Below are 20,427 nucleotides of genomic sequence, written 5' to 3'. Positions count from 1 at the left end.
CCCAGAACCAGCAGCTGGACGAGCCGATTTTTCCGATGGCAGCTGCGATCGGAACAGGCACCCACACAGATGTCCCTTTCTTTACACGACGCCCATGCAGGCAATACAGCACACTGGGGGAAGGGATGGCCAAATTCAGTCCCACCTAATTTTAACCTCTGTCCTTCCTCCTTGTGCTGTACCCCATCAAAATAATGCCAAAGGTAGGGCCCAGGGAATAACAAACATCAATTTAACAGTTCCAGCAAAGGGCAGCCAAGAAAATATATCTAAATTTATGGATGCAGCATAGAACTTTTCCAAATCCTGGTTCCCATTAATTCTCTGCAGCAGTTGTCATTCAGCTGACTACTGGAAAGCAAAGTGGACCTTGTCCAGATGAACTCCAAATGCATCATCAAAGGTCAAATACAACAAAGCTGAAGTAAAGAGCTGCTAAAGTGTTTGCAGATCAAGGCCTTTTCCTCCATGGGTTTGGGCTGTTGTTATCCTTCCCTCAAGAGACCTCAGAAAGTAAAGCTAGAAATGGTATGGACCACGTGAAGGAAAACAGCAGTGACAACTGCATGGCACCAATGGTCAGGAAAGGAATTCACTTTTTCCAGCAGCAGGTTTAGGAGCACTGGTGACCAAGAAGACGTTCTCTGGATATGGTGGTATGATGAAGAGCTGTCTGACAGATGCTCAACCTAAAACCTAATGAAAATCAAATGAAAGTCATCTCTAGTCACCTATTTCTCTCTTTGCATTGTAAAGTGCTTGCCTGTAAACTACACTGCTTCAGAATTATAATATTGGTATTATATTATATATATATATATAGACCAGTATTACTACCTTCAAACGGAGGTGGGGCTGAAGCAGGGCTGTTCTGCACAGACTGCCAGACAACACATACATTGACTTTGGGTTTGCAACACACTGTGCTGTGCCAACAGACTGAACTCCATACATTTATGTTAGTTTATATAAGTTTATATGAGTTTAGGAGCTGGCCCTTCAATAGTTAACTGTAATACTATCAAGGGAAAATGCAGAAGTCTCTTCTGCTGGGCACAACACGTCCAAAAGGGTCTTGTAATGGTGAATCCCTACAGGACTGAGAACATTTAGCCTCAGTGAATCCCTGCAGGGAAGACGTGCTGTTCAGGAGCTGCCTGGCAGGACGTGTCCTGCTTTGTTCTGCAGCACGGTGTCTTCCAGCGCTCCCTTCCTATTGGGCTCCTCTCCCCCCTCCGCCCCTCCTTAGTTTCCTATGATAATTATTGATGCATTTTCCACGCCAGCTGAAACAACAACAGAAGATACTGTACCATTTTAAGCCGCTGAAATTACCCAATGCGTTGCCAAAAAGCTAGGCCTGCTCCTCAAAGCACGCTGCAATGTGTCTGCAAAATGGGCCATGTTTTCACAGGATTGCTTTCCAACCGCCAAAACGTTTGAAGCCACTTGGATTCGTGATCCTGGAGTCTGGCTGTTCTTAACCCCTACAAGGACCTGGGAGCTGTACTCTTCTAGGCTAAAACACTGTTTCCTAAAATGATATGGAAAAGTTATATAAAGATTATCTTTTAATCTTTAGGGTATCTGTATCTGATAAGGGTGCTTGGTGGTTCTAGAGACATTATGAGACTGCAGTAGTCAAGGATCCAGGAAAAGAGGAGCCATTACTCTAAGGACTATGAAAAGACTCAGGTTCTGTGGAAGGGAATCATCTCTGTGCATAGTTGATAGCCCACATTAGTTGCAGAAAGAACGGAAATATAGAGTTTGGACTTTTTAAAAGTTACTAGTGATTAACATTTCCCATCTTAAGTCACCCTGAAGAAGTCGCATTTACAGGATGCGGGTGTTTTCCTAGTCTAGTTACAGAATCTCCAGCTGGATATGGAGAAATCTGTAACACTCAAAATCTGTGGTCCAAGTTAACGACGCAAATCACACATAAGAGATTCCTTTTCTTCATTTTCCTGCAATTCTGACTTAGCTGGCAGAATGACTTCTGTTGAGTCCAGACAGAGACTCCTACTGATTCTTCTGGGTCTGCCTTGCACATGTTGGAAGGCTAAGCTAGAATTAGTGGGCCTCTTTGCCACAAAAACAGTGAGGCATGTGTAGATAGAGCCCTTGTGCCATGCTGAGAACTTCAGAAATCTCCTGTCTAATTCAGAAGGAATTATCCAACAGATAAAATTCTGCAAGACCCGCTGAGACGCATCTGATGATACTGAGGGATCTGGTCAGTGTCATTGCAAGGTTATTTTTACATTACATTACAAGGATCCAGAGAATTACAGATCAATTTAATCTCAATCCCTGGGAAGATTATGAAGCAAATCCTCTTGGATGGTACATTGCAGAATGCGAAGGACAAGACAATGGTTGAGGACAGCATGAATTTCCTAAGGCAAACCATGTGTAACCTAGCTGACTGTCTTCCATGATGAGATAATTTGCTATGCAGGCAAGGAGTAGGTGGTAGGTGTTGCTTTTCTCAACCCGCACAAGACCTCTGAAGTGATCTTTCATAGCAAACTTGCTGTCAATTGAAGAGGGACAAACTAAGTGGACTGTAAGGTTGTCATGAGTGGTATAAAGTGCAAATAACAGTTAGTCATTCAGAGATCAATACTGAGCTCGATACTATCTGTCTATTAATAAGCTGGATAACAGAACAGAGTGTACCCAGGGGAGCTCATGGATGGTAACAATTTGGGGTAATGACTGAAACAGCTGTCACTTAGAAAGACCCCAACAGTCTGGAGAAATAGCCCCACAGGAATGTCAGGTCAGCAAAGACAAATGCAAAGTCCTGTACCTGGGAAGGAATAATTCCATGCAATAGCACAGACTAGAGGATGACTGATGGCAAGCAGCTTTGCAGAAGAGGTCAAGATGGACAAGTTGAAGATAAGCCAACAGCACAAGTGGCCAACAATATAATGGGCTGCCACAGTAGAATTGTAGGCAGCAGGCTGATGGAAGTGATTACATCTCTCTATTTCCCCACTTTTGAGGTTCTATCTAGAGTACCATACCCACCTCGGGCTCTGAGTGCAAGGAATACACTGACAAACCAGAGTTCAGATGAGGCTCATCGACATTATCAGAGTGGTGGGATATATGACGCATGTGGTGGATTTAGGCTAATTTGATTAGGCTAGAGAAGTGTAAGAAGTCACCATCTTCAACTAGTGGGAGCAACAGAAATTCACTTTTTGACTTAAGACTTGATTCTGATGGTTGCAATGGTGGCAGATTCTTCTCAGACATGTATGGCAAAAGGATGAGGAGCAATGAACACAACTGCATGTAGGGAAAGTCCAAGTAGACTTCAGAAAACAAAATCACAAGGAAGATTAGGAAACACTGAAACATGAAGACAAAAGAGGCTGTGATTCTCCACCCTTGATATTCAAAATTACTTGGTTGAACAAAGGCCCCAGAAACCTAATTTAACGTAAAAGCTGAATCTAACTTGGAACTTAACTCTACCTTGAGGAAAGGGTGTTGACCAGGTGATTCAGATGTCCCTTCTAACATAACTTCTATCTCTGCTTATGTGAATTTTCTTGTATGAAAGGGGAATCCAAGGATGCCTGTGTCAGGAGTTCACAGGAGTTTACACCTTTATAAGACCTTTCAGTTGTCTTTCTTTTCATCACTGTGTATAGCTGTGGGGCAAAATGCTAGTAGGAAGAGACCTATCAAAGGAATTCTCATATCCCTCCAGTTTCACATTTGCTGCACTGCCCTGGTATTTTACTGGGAAGCTGGGAGAAGTGACAACCAATTTCCTCCCTTGGAGCTGAAACTGCAGCTCTTGCCCGTTGCATGAACCCAGACAGCGCTGGGAAAGGAGTGATGTCACCCCCCGAGGAAGCAGCAGCTCTCCCTGAACGGGGAACTCCCACACGGCGGCCGCTGGGAACCGCTTCCCGCTGCCTCCCAGGCTCACGAGCCTCACAAGCAGCGCGATCGCTTCGCCCCGGTTCGTGGTACCTGGCAGGCGTCCCGCTGCACATCAGCGGGCTGCCTGCGAGCGGAAGGGCTCTGAGTCACTCCAACTCTGTTGGGGTAGCGCAGATCTGGCGATATTGTAATTTGTGTGACAAAAGAGACATTAGTATTTAAAAGGCCTTTCCGTTTGTGGGGCAGCAAGAGGGAGGCCTGAAGATTAAGTGGAGCACTTTATACTCAGTGTGGGCTCTCCTGCCTTCCCAGGCCTGCTAAGCAATGGGCAATAAGTCTAACTGAGTGCAGTTCAGGCCAGACCTAGCTTGCACAGTTGGTGCCTAGAATTTGTTTTAAGACCAATATCCATAAATCAATGCCAGCTCTGAAGCTGAATTGTTGAGGCTTCTGGAGCTCTGTTCCTGCTCGGGACTGTTTACGCAGGGCTTTTGTATAATTTCCACTAATAATGCATTGAACACTCTAACTTTTTCAAACAGGGCAAATGACAAACAAGCAACATGTTAGGAAAGAGAGAGCCTGAAGGAAAAACAAAGCACAGGAGGGTGTAAGTTAGCGAATGGCACTTCTACCTTTCTCATATAATCTGGGGATACATCAGGGATACAGAGGGATATATCGGGGTGGGTAAACTAGGCTACTCATCCCAAATTAGGCTCCATTAAACTGTGACATGATCGTAAGACAGAGTGAACTAAGCAGATCCAAGTTACATCAGCTTCCAGTATGCCCCATACTCATTCATGACATGTACTTGACTTGGAATCCCCTTTTCTTTTTGATAGTTACATAAAAAAGCCAGAAAAAGTGGCTTGTGATTTATGACACGTCTGCTCAGAGGATCAGTGGGATTTCTCTCCTTACCTGCTACCATGCAAACAGCTAGCTATGCAAACAGCTAGCTAGATGCTTTATCTGAGATGATGAGAAAGTTTAGTAAGAGCTAAAACCCTGTTGTTTTAACAGGTAGAGACTCTGCAGAGTTCTCAGGGGATGCAACCTCTGCTATGCACCACAATGAACTGGGAAGAGGCAGCCAAGATCCATCCTATAGCAATGCATGGCCATGCCCACATCCTGGATGTGGATTGTCCCTATGTGTGCTCCTCTCTTCACCAAAGTTATTTTTTTGCTGGAAAGAAGACATAAAAAGTTTTCTTTTACAGGAACATACATCTCACCTCTGAAATGCCCTAAGCTTCTCTGCATCTAAAACCTCTCATGAAAGTTTCTTCAAGTAGAATCATGCATCGTGCCAACTATAGTCCCACAAGCTAGGGTCTTACTTGTTTTGAGCCAAGACAGATATGAAAAATCTGTTGCAGAACATGGCCAGACATTACTAGATGGACAATAGATAAGGAAATATTGCTGGAAAGACTGCTCACAATGAGCCAGAACTGTGTGAAAAATGAATTTTGTATTTGTTTCAGCCTCTTTTAAGTACAAGTGAGAATGGACCATACTGACTGCATATTATTAAATCAACAAACTCCTGAAATTCCTGCACATGCTAAGCAGCACTAAAAAAAAAAAAAAGGTAAAAGAACTACTAGAATAAGCACGGGTTATTTTTAATGAGTTGAGAAGATCATGTCCATAATGGATGGGCAAACTTTGCTTCCAATGGTTTAAAACAAAGTCAGTGCAAGATCAGGCTGCCATCAATGTGAAGCTTTCTTCCCTCCGTGCAAGTCTGCAGAAAACTGAGTCTTGTAGGACCTGGAAGACAGGCTGGGTTTTAATGCCAGCTTGGCCTGGGCCATTGTTTTTTGGCACTGGAGGAGTTATGTAAACCACTCTTGGGGAGAATGTATCTGTTCTCAGATTACCCCAGAGTTAGCATTCAAAGAGAGGAAAAATCTGGTTTACCTTATCATTTGTCCATGAAATCGAACGGATAACAATAGGAGGCCATTGCCAGGATCAGTTAATGACCACATGGGGCATAAAAACCTTGCACAATTGTCAAAAGGCAGCATTATTCAGTATTGTCTTAGCTAGTTTATAGGAAATTAACAGAACTCTCTAAATTACCTTAATAATCTAAAGCACGTGATATATTTTCGGTCTTGAAGAACACTGCTCCAATGAACAGATAAATTACTGGAAACAGTGGAGGCTGACTTTTCAAGCACTGCTGTGCTTTTGTTTATAGTTTAAAATGATTACATGTAAACTCTGAAGTTTATCACACATCTGAGTACAGCATAATGAACAGTCTTGTGATCTTAATCATCTTTCCTCATTAGAAGATTAAATTTGCACTTTCTTAAATGTACTTACCCTGAATATCATCATTAAATGTACAGTATTTGTTGCGATATTTATTGAGGAGACGAAAAGCATTAGCATTAGCAAAATCTTCAAACTGGATCAGACAATTCATGCCGTACCTGCAAGTCAAAGGGTAATTAAAAATGGATAAAACTATTTCCACAACACAGAATATGTACATCTTTTAGCAGAATAATGAGGCCAGAGCCCTTATTACTAACATAACAGTAACATACAGTATTGTAATCAGAATTTCATCATAGTAGCACCAAATATGAACATATGCTTCTCAAGGTTCATAAAAATGTGGAATAAGGATAAATTGTATTCATAAATTCATCTTTTTGGGGGGCGCAGAGGGATATGAATATATAGAGCTATGTACCTACATACAGTTGATACACTGTATCATATGATTTTGGACTACTGACAAGAGAATTTTTCAGGGAGGGATTAACTGATGAGCTTCTCAAACTGAAGTAGATGCTTTTCAATCAATACTGCAAGTGTCATGCCACAACGTAGCAGATCTGACTGAAAAGGAAACCTCAGCTAAAGGGGCAACATCAGGTGCCCACTGCAGCCTTGGGTGACTGAAAGATAAGCAGAAAACTGCTTGTTTGATCACATGGACTTGACCACTTCCTTATGTGATTTCACAACTACCTTTCTGTGCTTTGGAAATACACTTCTGCCCACCAAGTTGCTTTGCAGGAGATGAGCAGGCAGTGATTGCTAGCAATGAATATTGAGGAAAGGCAGGAAATAACGGTAAACTTTCCCTAATTATCCCATAATAGTCCGGGCAAGTATGCAGTTTTCTCAGAACTGAGTAATTTACAGATTGACTCACATCTGCCCACTTTCAGCACTTCTCTGACTTAAGGCTGTATTAGGGTTTTCTTAATAAAATCTGAAAGGGCCAGGAATACTTTTTATTACATTAACACGATGTAGGAATGAGTAATGCAACTATTAGCAACCTCTAAATAGCTGCACTGTACACAGACATGAGCCTCTCTGGGCCTGTAAGCAGCGCAAAGGCAGCCTTGCCATACACACCTCCCACTCAGACCTTCCTCCTTTGCCACTGAAATCTGAGGTAGGGGACACCCATTATTCTAAACTAGAAATCGATGCTAGGTAAAACACACTCCATTGAAGAACTGTGGTTCCAATCATGAAAAGCTCTTTTCATGGCACTAGTGGTGTGGGCAGCCAGCTCTCCTGGAAAGGCCCAGATTTTTTTTTCTTATTATTTTCCATTGCAGGCACATCTGTCAGCAGGGAGACAACGATAAGCACATGCATTGTGCTCTTTTACTCGTCTGCCATGAGAAACGCACGCTTTATAAACCCTCTGGCCTCGAAAGGGAAAAGGGTTCAATTTTTTTTTGTTCTTTCTTCATGTTCCCTGTGTTTGCCTCTTGGAAACGTGCCATAATGGTTTCAGAGTTGTGTCTGACTCTAACAGTAATTTAGATGCAAAGAGCTCAGATTCAACAGAGAGTATGACTGCAGAGAGGGTGATGTATTTCCCCACTTACTAAACAGCTGCAGTTTCCATATGCATCCTCGGCAAGGAGACAAAGCTCAATATTCCCAGGAAGCTGGGAGAGGGATCTTGGCAACTGTAGGAATGATGTGTGTTTGCCCTATTATCTGCCCCGTTATTTGAAATTTATCACTCTGGTTGAGCAAGAGGGCGGTGCTGTATCCATCCTTGCTCTCAAGGACCTTTTGGGTCTCTTTGGCTTCTCCTCTGGTGACTTTGGTGATTTGGTGCATAAATTCTCTCATCCCATGTGCAGCCATGATGTCCTCAGTCAGCCTCTTCCCTCTCATGTGTATGTAACTGCCACCCCCTGGTTCACGCTAAGGGCTGTGCGTGCAGAGTGGACCTTATCAAAGAATCACACAGAATCACAGAACGGCTGAGGTTGGTAGGGCCCTCTAGAGATCATCTAGTCCAACCCCCCTGCTCCAGCAGGGACACCCAGAGCACGGGGCACAGGGTGGCATCCAGGCGGGTTTGGAAGATCTCCAGAGAAGGAGACTCCACAACCTCTCCGGGCAGCCTGTTCCAGGGCTCTGTCACCCTCAGAGGAAAGAAGTTCTTCCTCACATGGAGATGGAACTTCCTGTGTTTCAACTTACATCCGTTATCCCTTGTCCTGTCACTGGCTGCCACTGAGAAGAGTTTGGCCCCATCCTCCCTACGTTCTCCCCTCAGGTACTTGAACACATTAATCAAATCTCCTCTCAGCCTTCTTTTCTCCAGACTAAACAGGCCCGGCTCGCTTAGTCTTTCCTCATACAACAAATACTCCAGTCCCTTAATATCTCTGTTCATAGAATCATAGAATCATAGAATGCTTAGGGTTGGAAGGGACCTCTAGAGATCATCTAGTCCAACCCCCCTGCATACGCAGGGACACCTAAAGCACGTGGCGCAGGACTGCATCCAAGCGGGTTTTGAAGATCTCCAGAGAAGGAGACTCCACAACCTCTCTGGGCAGCCTGTTCCAGTGCTCTGTCACCCTCACTGTTGCTCTACGCTGGACCCTCTCTAGAAGCTCAATGTCCTTCTTGTACTGGGGAGCCCAGAACTGCACCCAATACTCCAGGTGCGGCCTCACCAGAGCTGAGCAGAGGGGCAGGATCCCCTCCCTCGACCTGCTGGCAACGCTCCTCCTGATGCAGGCCAGGATCCCATTGGCCTTCTTGGGCACAAGGCCACGTTGCTGCCTCATGGTTAACCTGTTGTCAACCAGGACTCCCAAATCGCTCTCAGCAGAGCTGCTTTCCAGTAGGTCAACCCCTCATCTGTTCTGGCGCCTGGGGTTACTCCTCCCCAGGTGCAGGACCCTGCACTTGTCTTTGTGGAACCTCAAGAGGTTCCTCTCTGCCCAACTCTCCATCCTGTCTAGGTCTCTCCACCTTATCATGTGTGGACAATGCTGTTCCTCTGAGGCCCACTGGTCATTCCCTTCAAACAGATTTTAAACTCAGATATAATTTTAAACCATCTTATTTGACCTTCTTAGTATCACAAGCCATAAAATTTCCCTTTGATAACCCGGTCTGGCATAGTTTTGTGCCTGCAAATCCACAGCTTCTGGCAGGCTTCTCAGATTTGACTCAGACACACACAGAATCTATCAACGCCTGTGGTGGTTTCTTCCAGTAGTTACTCAGCCTTGCTGCTCAAAGTGTGTGCTTCACTTGTAAACAGCAGGTACCTCTAATCACCAGCACTGTTCTCTTGATCTACTTTTCTGTTTTTAACATATCAGGTGTTTCTGTCTATGATGACCTTCATGGTCTGCGGTTAACTTGCTTCTCAATTTTCTTCTAGAGATGAAACAAGAAACTACTACAACTCTTTCTGTGTAAGAAAGAGGCATTTTGTAGTCCTTAGATTTTAGGCAACTGATTTTTAACATCTCTTAGAAATGTAGGTGTCTGAAGAACACATAGTAATTATTTCCTTCACCCTATATGGCAGAACAAGGCTAAATAGCAAATAGCTTCTACTGAAATTTCTCACTAGTTTTTATAACATGTTTTTAAATTGTCTTCTTAAAAAGAAGATTAGAAAGATTAAAAAGAAGAATTGTCTTCTTAAAAAGAAGAAGAAATTGTTCTTAAATTGCCTTCGCCGGCTGCTAATGATTTACAAACTGCACAGAGACTTCCAGGAAAGAACACCTATGCACCTTAACCCTCCCCACTGCAGATCCTGGCAGTTGTTAAGGAGACATCCAGTATCAAAAATGCTTCTGAAAGCTGAGAAACAGTCTAAAAAGCAGTATACGATAACTCCTAGGCCTCTTTCTCTTTGTAAAGTCTTGAAACTCAGAAGGAACATTTTGGATTTCCAAGGAATATGTGCAAAGAAACAACACAGAAAAGCATCTGGAAGATCAGTTTTCTAATGGGCAATCCCCTTATTATAATTTTGAATGTGTAAGGAAAACATGGCTAATTGGGAGATGATATACTGTTCCTAACATCTGCTAACAGATGCTCACATAAAAGAATTAGCAAATCTTTAAGAAACTTTAGTTGCTATAGGGACTGTTTCGCTAACACAAGTGTCACTATTTACATGTATCACTGAGCAAGTAAAATTACCATCAGTCAACTTAATAAAATCAGTGATCTCAGCCAGCACTAATGTGTGTGAGACGTGTGTGAGATGAGTATTTCAAAGAGCATAAAGGTGCGTGGATTTCCCTAACCAGACAGTAAAATTTGGAATATTATTAGGATTAGGAATAGTACTACCCTGAGTCAATTTTTGTTTGTTTTTTAAATATCTGTTCTAAGCAGATAAATCTTTCCTCATTGTTTACACCTGATCTTCAGCATGAGAGAGGGCAGAGCTGTTTCTGTTTTTGTCCCTGATCGTTTTGTATTGAATGTATACAGCTAAAGTATGGTGGCCCATATACTCTTCTCTTCTTGTGCTCCTCAGTATGACAGGACTGTGCTGAAATGAAAAATATTTTCACTGAGCTATTATTTTCCTTTAATCTGCCATATGGCCTTTGAGTTAAAATATGAGCAAGTCACATTTCTTGAATCTATTTTGCAATGTATTTTGCAAAACTAAAGTTTTGTTAATAAATATTCCAAGCTGGTCATGACAACGGCCTAAGATTGAATGCTTTAAATGAAAGAACAAAATATTCAAGACTCAGTAAAACTGCAGATGAGAATCTTGGGAGGATGTTCAAAATTCTAGTCCTCAAGGCCTACTGGGATTTTGAGAAGATCTTAAAGAACTTGTGTAGCTCCAACTCACAGAAACTTAAAATGAATTAGGCAGCTGACTTAGCCCTGTCTTGGAAACTCCCCTGTTAATTCTTAGTTCTCTTTCCTAGCAGTACGCTGCTGGCTGTGTGCAATCAGTCCATCATAGTATGACCTGGTCAGCCTCAGGATGAACTTAGCAGGCAGTATGAACAAAACAACTGCTGGCGCCATGTGCAGTAACATTCTGGTGAGTGTCAACACGATGAGTCAGTTCTGTTGTCTTTTGTCCACAACACAGTAACTCAAGATTTGTGTAACCTGTTTCATCCCAAAGGAATTCAGAGCATTCTGCAAAGAGTATTTGAGTAGCATCCAAAAAGGAAACGTAGCCAAGTCTGGACTTGAACACAGAAGTGCTTTAATATGCAACGATGCTAAAAAAATCCAGTTTAGGACAGAAAGTGAGGAATACTTACTAATGCAAAGAGAAGAATTAGAGTGCCTCTATTTGGAATTCAGCCAACAAAAAGCAGCATGGAATGGGATTCCTTTCACTACCTTCACATATCTAAAAACTGTCTGTCTGCAGAACTCCACAACCCCGACTGCCTTCTCCGACCCTGAAGAGAAAGAGCCACTTCCAGTAGCAAGTTCTTTGAACCACTCTAGAAGGAAATGGAAGTAGGTAACCCCCCTGGAGGTGTCTCTTTTTCCACAGTTGATGTGAAAGCAGTCAAAGATGACAGATTTAGATGTCTAACTTCAGACAACTAATTTAGGAGAGAGAATCCCCACCCCCCATGCTATCTAATTACTACAGCTGTTCAAGAAGATCTCAAGTATGTGACATGTGCCCTAAGTCACTATCTTATCACTCTTTCAACTGCAATGTTATTATTTTATTCAAAATCTTAAATTTATTTTTTCACCTCCTCTGCCAAATTTATTTTGCTCCATGCCATGTTTAAGTTATACAAGTGTATCCCAGTATGGGCACATGGAGATGAATGGAGTGAAATATAGTGGCCAGTTTCCTCCCATCATCATGTTTCAAAAATAACCGCAAGATTTTGATTAAATTAATTTTGTAAAATTATCAGGTTTCATTGGAAAAAAAAAAGTGTTTCTGTTAAGAAACCGTATCAAGAAACCGTAATGATTTCCTTATTAGAGAAATTATTTTTAGTAAGATGTGCCTTTGTCTAAGCATTTTTGTTCTGCTTAACCTGTGAATGCAACCCCAGATGGTACCTACTCAAGCATTTGAAACATGCTTACTGCTTGTAGGTGCCGGATGCCACTTTATAGAAAAAATATGTATTTAAATACAGATCTCTGAAGATACATTCCACATTTCAGTATCTTTAAATCTGTAGCAACCATTGAGGGTGGCCGTGCAGAGATCTTGCAGACTTCTCTGGCAGGAGGAGGCTCCTGAGGTCGGTCTACTCGGCGTGTTGCCAGTTCTCATGAGCTCCACGTGACTCATCCCCTGTCTTCCAGCTCGGAGGCCAACAGCAGCAGGTCACATCAGGAGGTCACACTGGGACTGAATGTTTTCCAGTCCAGGAAAGGCATGGCCAGCTGGGATTGCCTCCTTCCAGTAATCTCAGGAGGATGCTCAGTAACTCATCTTTAGAGCACTCTTCCGTTTCCTAGGCACCCAGGTCAGTAACTGATAAACAACCAAGCTTTATCTGAAAGCTAAACTCCCATACAGGCTACTGGGACATTAGCATGACAAGGTAACATGACACAGAGCAAAGGCTGCACAGACCAACCTCCAATTGGGTTTCTCCCACCCTCACCTCCTTCTCCCCTTTCAAAAAAGTAAGGTTTGTTTTCTGAGCAGTTGATTTTGGATTATGACATGTTCTCCTGTCTACCAGGCACTCTGAACTGTGCATTTCTTGGGATCTCTGCAGACGTATGTCTCCTGGTGAAAATGGATATTTCTCAGGAGTAATTCTTATGTTTGCTAGCTGTGGAAAAGGAAGCTTGAACAGTCACTTTCTGCAGCTATCAGACAGAAGTAGTTTTCATACTGCATAGAAATGGAGAAATAATATAACAGCAAAATGACATAAATATTATCCAAGTTAATCCAATTATTCAAGTTAATGTCTTAACTCCTCTCCACTACAATTGCACACAGTTCAGCAAAAGTGAGATCTTTTGGAGTTAAAAGCCAAACTCTGTTGTACCTGCTGCAGAGCCTTTGCTTGAGGTTCTGGGTCTTTTTTTCTCCTATAACATTCAGTCTAATTTCTCTAAACTTCCTTCTATCTTCACTCTAGCACAGCTATGCTAGCATTGATATTGAAACTGGTGACACTACAAGAGTCATGATTTAATACAGTTATCATGTCTCCTGGTTCATTGTTGGCTGCCAGAGCACAATCTAGAGATGTTGTTGTCTATCATATCTGAGTTTATTTAGCCTTTTTTTTTAAGAATTGGAAACAAACATCTCATATATACTGTCTCAATATAACTGAGACTACATACAGCACCTAGTAGACAGCCTAGTATCTCAAAATATTTTTCTTTCATAACTGGTCAGAAAAGGCAAGTACTTTGTGCATCTGTCATTGCTAAAGGGAAGTGTTATTGAGTAGAACCTTCCTGACTGGTAGAATAGAGCAGAGCTTGTTTGGGATCATCTTTTCAGTTTCCGTTGACACAAATACCCTGTTTTCTTTTGGGTGGATTGTGTATTTTGTGTCATTTTGTGATTATTCGTCCTCATGAAAGAAAAATCACAAGTCTTTTGAGGTAGGAGTTGCTCTCGTTACTCTGTATCAGCACTTTTCTGGGTTCTGTGCTGTACATAACTGTGACTCAAGTTTTGGTGCTCATTCCTTCTCATACCTTGCAGTAATATTCCAGTACAAGTAGCCTTCACTGATACCAAGGCTTATAGAATGGTTCCATACACTCATTTTAGTGTATCATCTCTGAACCTCAGTAAATAAATTTGGCATAAAAATGACTTTTTATGAACTAATATGTTATTCAGCAGAATAATAGCATAAAACCCTATAAATCACCTTAATAAAGCATGAATCTAGGAGACAGACATGCACAATAATGCTAGACTCTTGTAAAAATCACTAACTAAAAGTCTTTACCATGAAATTATTCCAGTTTCTTTTTGGAAAACAAGAAAGTATTAATGCTTTGTTAATCACTCCATTGTTGTCCCATTACTGCTGCGATTAACCTACAGCTACACTGAATCTTTGGGCTAAGGTGACAAGAAAGATGCTGTTGGCAAAGTCTGTATGCTCTGCAGAGGACACGTCTCTCTTGGATGAGCACAAAGTGAGGAACAGAAGATGCCTGAATCCCAGAAGTGGGAGGCAGATGATCTCCTGATAACATTACTTTTAGCTTCACCATGCAACAGATTTCCTAATTGCCTGAACAATCTGATTATGAAACATGTTTCTTTCATTCCCATTTGTACGTACCTCTTCAAGATCATCCAGCTCCATTATAAGTCATGAGGTCACAAAGAAAAAAAATCATGAGACAGCAGTTAAAATTTGACTGAATAGCACAAGTCAGGACTTCAAGGGTGGCCTGGCGACCTGTGCAAAGGCTTTACTGACCAATACTAAAAGGGCATTTCTGTTCCCTGTGAATAGGGACTATAAAGCATTCCCACATGCATGGGAAAAAAATTATTTTTGAAAGAGAGCCCAAAGGAGTTCTTTTCCTTACGGAAAAAGTCACAGGATGGGCTATGAATTTACCAATTTATAGCACTGCTTCCACTCATTCATGATGTAAGGCGTCTGCTTTGATGCACTGCTACTCCTACTCACAGTCTTTGATAAAACCAGGCAAAGAGCAAAAACATCTTTGTCTTTGTTCTTGACATTTTCTTATTGCTGCTTGATACACTGGCAACCAAGTCCTAATTTCTAGTATTACGGTAAGGGAGGCCATCACCAGAAAAAAATACTTGGAAAATGATGAGTATTCAGACTTAGGAAACAAAAGGCTATGTTTGCTGTAGCAAATTAAACAATACCAGCACCTGAGGCTGGACACTGTCCTGAGACCATTCTTATTGTAAAATTATTAGTGACTCGTGGCATGCTCTTGGCCAGGCCAGCAAGTACTTTGCCATACAGTTTCATAGATTTCTGCGTCAGTTTGGACCAAGCACCTATACAAAAGACAGATTGCCTGCAGCTTTAGGGTTGTAAGAGTGCTACGCAGTATGAATATGGGCAGCAACAACTATGTCACTTGGCCTTAGGATGAGAAAACAGGCTCTGGTGTTTCTTGCTTACCAGAACAGATATAGCTAGAAAAGAAATAACCAAGAAGCGGGCAAAGCACTTCCCACGTGACTCCTCATTCAGCTATAGCCAGGCTCTAGCCTTTGCTACTGGAAGGTAGGGACTTAAAAATCTGCATTTTCTTTGGGTATGATAGGCAAAGTCCTCTGAACCTTGGCAGTGCTATGGAGACATGGTCAGGTATATCTCACGCTGGCAGCAAAGGGAAGGGGACTGGGTTGAGCTGGGTCATTCTGAGAGAGAAAAAGGCATGTAATTTCTGCAAGGCCTTGGCAAACTGAGTCTTCACAACGAAAGTTGAATAAAACTAGTATATTAGCCCATCTCATGCCAAGATTGACTCAAGGCACAAAATAAGATATTCTTTTATCTACATTAGAAATAGAGTCAGAGACAACAATCCAAAATAAGCAAACACTGGGACCAAGCCCAAAAGAGGCTTAGAGGTAAAAAACAGTATTGCTCATCCCACATAAACAGGGCGCAATGCCCAGACCCATTTTTGCTACTGGGGATCTAGTTCTTTCACACCTGTAATTCTGCTGAAAGCCCCTTAAGTGTCAGCTCTTGTGTGGTTGTTGGTCTTTCTTGTAGACAGAGTTACAGAGAGAGGATCAGCCAAAAGTGTAAGCATTTCTCAGAGGGATAAACTTTTCCTCTTCTCATTCATGTCTGGTAAATCTCACTCGAGGATCGCACTGTCTGCATATTTGTATGTGTTTCTGGCCAACAAGAGGAAATCAGGATAAGCAAAGAGTCAACAGAGAGACAAATTTACTACCTGGAGGGCAGGGGGCCAGGCAAGTGGACTGTTGTTTGCACAGAAAGCTTGCAACATTTGTTTACTTACAGGCTGCAGGCAGATGTCATACTTAACATCATAAAAAGCTTTTCATTGTTATGACTTCCACTGAGCTGAGTGATAGGCTAATTTTCCTTCAAAAACCAATAATGAGACCTAAAATGTTGGTAATTTTGTTACAAAATATTTCATTTAAGTTTTATTTTCATTTCAATTTCAATACAAAATATTGATAAATTCAATACAAAGCTGTGATTCAATGGCACTATTTATATCACTAATTAAATAGTTTAATAGTGTTAAAAGGAGAGATGAAGAGATAAGGCAGGCAACACGATTATATCTGCTAATTCTTTTGAAACAGCAATGACATAAGTCAGGGTCATGGATTGCCAGGTTAATCATAGCATAGTGAAAGCTTGACCATAGAATCCACATGAGAAGTCATGACTGCTATAGCAGATGTCACAGTGGTCATGAATGAGACAAAAATGCAGTTCATGCTAGAATGTAAGATTACAAACAGAAGGGAGCTATCTACTACCAGAATATCAGTTGCAGCCAACGTAATAATAATTGCTCCAAGTCACAGAATCACAGAATGGTTGAGGTTGGAAGGGACCTCCAGAGATCATCTAGCCCAACTCCCCTGCTCCAGCGGGGTCACCTAAAGCACGTGGCACAGGGTGGCATCTCCAGAGACAGAGACTCCACAACCTCTCTGGGCAGCCTGTGCCAGGGTTCTGTCAGCCTCACAGTAAAGAAGTTCTTCCTCACATGGAGGTGGAACTTCCCGTGTTTCAACCTACACCCGTTATCCCTCATCCTTTCACTGGCCACCACCGAGAAGAGTTTGGCCCATCCTCTGTACATTCTCCCTTTAGGTACTTATACATATTGATACGATCTCCTCTCAGTCTTCTGCAGGCTAAACAGGCCCAGCTTGCTTAGCCTTTCCTCATAAGATAGATGCTCCTCTTCCTTAATTATCATTGTCACTCTACGCTGGACTCTCTCTAGAAGCTCAGTGTCCCTCTTGTCCTGGGGAGCCCAGAACTGCACCCAATACTTCAGGTGCGGCCTCACCAGAGCTGAGCAGAGGAGCAGGATCCCCTCCCTCCACCTGCTGGCAATGGTCCTCCTCATGCAGGCCAGGATCCCATTGGCCTTCTTGGCCAGGAGGGCACACTGCTGCCTCATGGTTAACCTGTTGTCAACCAGGGCTCCCAAATCGCTCTCCACAGAGCTGCTTTCCAGCAGGTCAACCCCTCATCTGTCCTGGTGCCTGGGGTTACTCCTCCCCAGGTGCAGAACCCTGCACCTGTCCTTGTGGAAGCTCATGAGGTTCCTCTCTGTCCATCTCTCCATCATGTCTAGGCCTCTCTCAATGGCAGCACAGCCCTCGGGAGTGTCGGCCACTCCACCCAGTTTTTTATCATCTGCAAACTTGCTGAGGGTGCCCTCTGTGCCCTTGTCCAAGTCATTGATGAACAAATTGAAAAGCACTGGGTCCAGTACTGATCCCTGGTGCACACCACTGGCCACAGGCCTCCAACTAGACTTGGCCCCATTTATCATCACCCTCTGAGCTCTGCCATCCAGCCATTTCTCAATTCACCTCACTGTCCACCCATCTAACCCACATTTTCTGAACTTCTCCATGAGGATGTTATGGGAGATTTCGTTGAAAGTCTTGCTGAAGTCAAGGTAGACAATATCCACAGCTTTCCCACCATCCACCCAGCCAGTCATCCCATTGTAAAAGGCTATCAGGTTCGTCAAACATGACTTTTCCTTGGTGAATCCAGGCTGACTACTCCTGATCACCTTCTTGTCCTACACATGCTTAGAGATGGTCTCTAGGATGAGCTGCTCCATCACCTTTCCAGGTGATTGGCCTGTAGTTTCCCAGGTCCTGCCTCTTGCCCTTTTGAAGACTGCAGTGACGCTGCCTTTCTTCCAGAAAGTCCTTCATTTAGAAATGACACGGCAGAGAGCCGTGTCGAGAGCCCTACAGGAACTGCTGTCCGCCTCACCATCTTCTTGGCCTGCACAATATTTCTAACATTGGCTAGGAGTCTGGCCAACACAAACACAGCCACCATGATCTGAGGCATAAAAGCCTGCTGCAGATTCAGTGCGAGCTAAAGCAATGAGAATGACCCTCGAAGCACAAAGAGAGCAGGAAATCCCTGAATCTCAGATTGCTGGAAGCTGGAGCGTATGCCAAGGAAGTATTATTGCATGTCTGCTTGTTCTTCACAGTATCCCTGGGCACCTGCCACCAGCTACTGTTAGGGACAGTATACAAGATCAAGCCAAGATTAATCTCAGAGTTCTTAGGGAAAAAAAAAAGCTGAAAAATCATAGTCAGCCTTCATTATAGTTCTTAGAATAGCAAAATAATAATAAAGAAGCCCTTTCACACAGCATATCTCATGAGTTCTGAGTACTAAGTCTAGCACTAATGACTCCTATGGTAAAACAACTTAATCCTCCTCACACCAGGCTGGAGAAAGGTTCTAGCTGGAGGTACAAGGCCTCTTGGGATGCAACTGTTAGCACTAACCCTCAGATGTAGCCTTGAGCAGTAGCTTTCTGCCTTCCATCCAAGTAGATCTTCTCTAGCTAAATCTTCCTAGGTCAAAGGTGATAAATCTGGCTTAGGTGAAAAACCACAGACAGAAAGCCTGGGGCAGAAGGCTTTCAACATCTGTAACATGGCTGTATCCAAAAGGAGTCACATTTACAGGGATGATATGAAAGTCCATTGCCACAAGGACCCCGTAGCAGCACATCTAGAGCTCAATCATTCATCAGTAGCAGAAAATCAATCTAAAAAAGCCTGAGTTCAGTCCTTTAACATTACATAACATCTGCTCGCTGAAAGTGGACACAGGAGCTCGCTGATGAGCTCAGATGTTTCACTGTAATACAGAAATCACACAAAGAACGCCACTGGGAAGCTGACAGATGTTCTTCTGCCTCAGATACCACCATATCTTTTCCTGCTCCCAGTCATTAATTACAATGAGTCATTTTAGCACAGGTTTTCAGGTTTTCTAACTTCTGCACCCCCACTTCAGATTGGTAAGAGGAACTTCTAGTTCTCAGCCTTATGGAAAGAGAAGTAGAAAAAAGTAGCTAACACCTTGACAACAGATACAGAAATTAAATGAAGTCAACCTTTATTTGGAATCTTACTGGCAACACCAAATGTGGACTTAATTACTACAGAAGGTTCACATGCAGCAGTTCCAGACATCTTAGCTAACTAAATGTCTTAACAGCATGGATAGTGGTGGGTACTACAGCCCATGGGTCAAAAGCCACTGCCATTGACACTTGTAGCTTCTTGCTCTGTGTCACGTGGCAAAACACTCAGAAATGGCTTGCACTGCTGCTCAGGAACTTAATTAGCCTTATGTTGGGGGAAAGGTAGAGGCACATTCATCTTTCTCAGAATCAGGAAGAGAACATCTCTCCTAGAGTTAGTCACCCAAAGCCTATAAAAGATAAGAAAAAACAAGGACATTGTGGTTGCCAGTGATATCTAGACAGTTAAGTCTAGACTTTCCGGATCAACTAGTTAACTTGACTAACATCCAAATAAATAATGCGGGGGACAACTATACTGGTGATTTTGTTTCAGAAAGGTGCTGCTGCTGAATCTGGGAGCCGTACTGCTGGAGAAATAGATGTGACATGATGGGGAACATCATGTCTGCTTGTTGGAGAGCACACGGGACCTGATCTGCAGCTGCTGGGTATGTTTGTGGGCAAATCACTGGGAAGGGAATAGGCAAACAGACACCAGTTATAAAACAAACACAAGAAAGCAGAGCTACTTTCTCTCTTCTACCATTTTGGAAGGTGTTGATCTCCTGTTGTCTTCTATGTGCAGCCATATGGCACAGGCTCATAAGAGAAAACTTCTGTTTTCCCAGTCACCCTGTTAATAAGTGGTGATGGGAGAGGAACTGGGGATGAAAATATGACAGTTCGATGAGGCTTCTGTGACATGGTTTGCTGGGGTGTGGAAGGGCCTCTCCGAGGGCCTGTCAGCAAGTGAATGAGGCCAGTATTCAAAACAGAGGCTGCAGCTCTGGGACAGGCCATCCGTCAACACCTCTAGCCATTTGGAGCCTCTGAGCTGCACCGTTACTGCAGGATGAAGCCACAGGAGTGAGTGGAGTGATACCGAGGATCTTATATAAATACCTGGTCTAGTTGTTTATATGGTAGTATATGATCCATACCTCAATATCAGTTCAGGAGAAAGGGAGAAGGAAGGAAGAA

At 42.9% G+C, this 20,427-nt stretch overlaps 1 protein-coding gene across 1 annotated transcript in view; it reads right to left on the bottom strand.

Annotated features, from left to right (window-relative positions):
* ME3 (malic enzyme 3) overlaps positions 1-20,427 on the bottom strand; it is a 112,166-nt gene that overhangs the window by 7,219 nt on the left and 84,520 nt on the right. The window contains exon 7 of the mRNA XM_088534981.1: positions 6,262-6,371. Within this exon, the coding sequence (XP_088391107.1) occupies positions 6,262-6,371 (110 nt within the window). The remainder of the gene's footprint in view (positions 1-6,261; positions 6,372-20,427) is intronic.

Source organism: Tinamus guttatus, unplaced genomic scaffold (assembly GCF_059628265.1).
Source record: "Tinamus guttatus ecotype Peru unplaced genomic scaffold, ASM5962826v1 Tinamus_guttatus_pri_ptg000602l, whole genome shotgun sequence".
In the NCBI taxonomy this organism is placed as follows: domain Eukaryota; kingdom Metazoa; phylum Chordata; class Aves; order Tinamiformes; family Tinamidae; genus Tinamus; species Tinamus guttatus.
The sequence above is the reverse complement of the archived record's forward strand: the minus strand, read 5'-3'. Positions and strand labels throughout refer to the sequence as shown.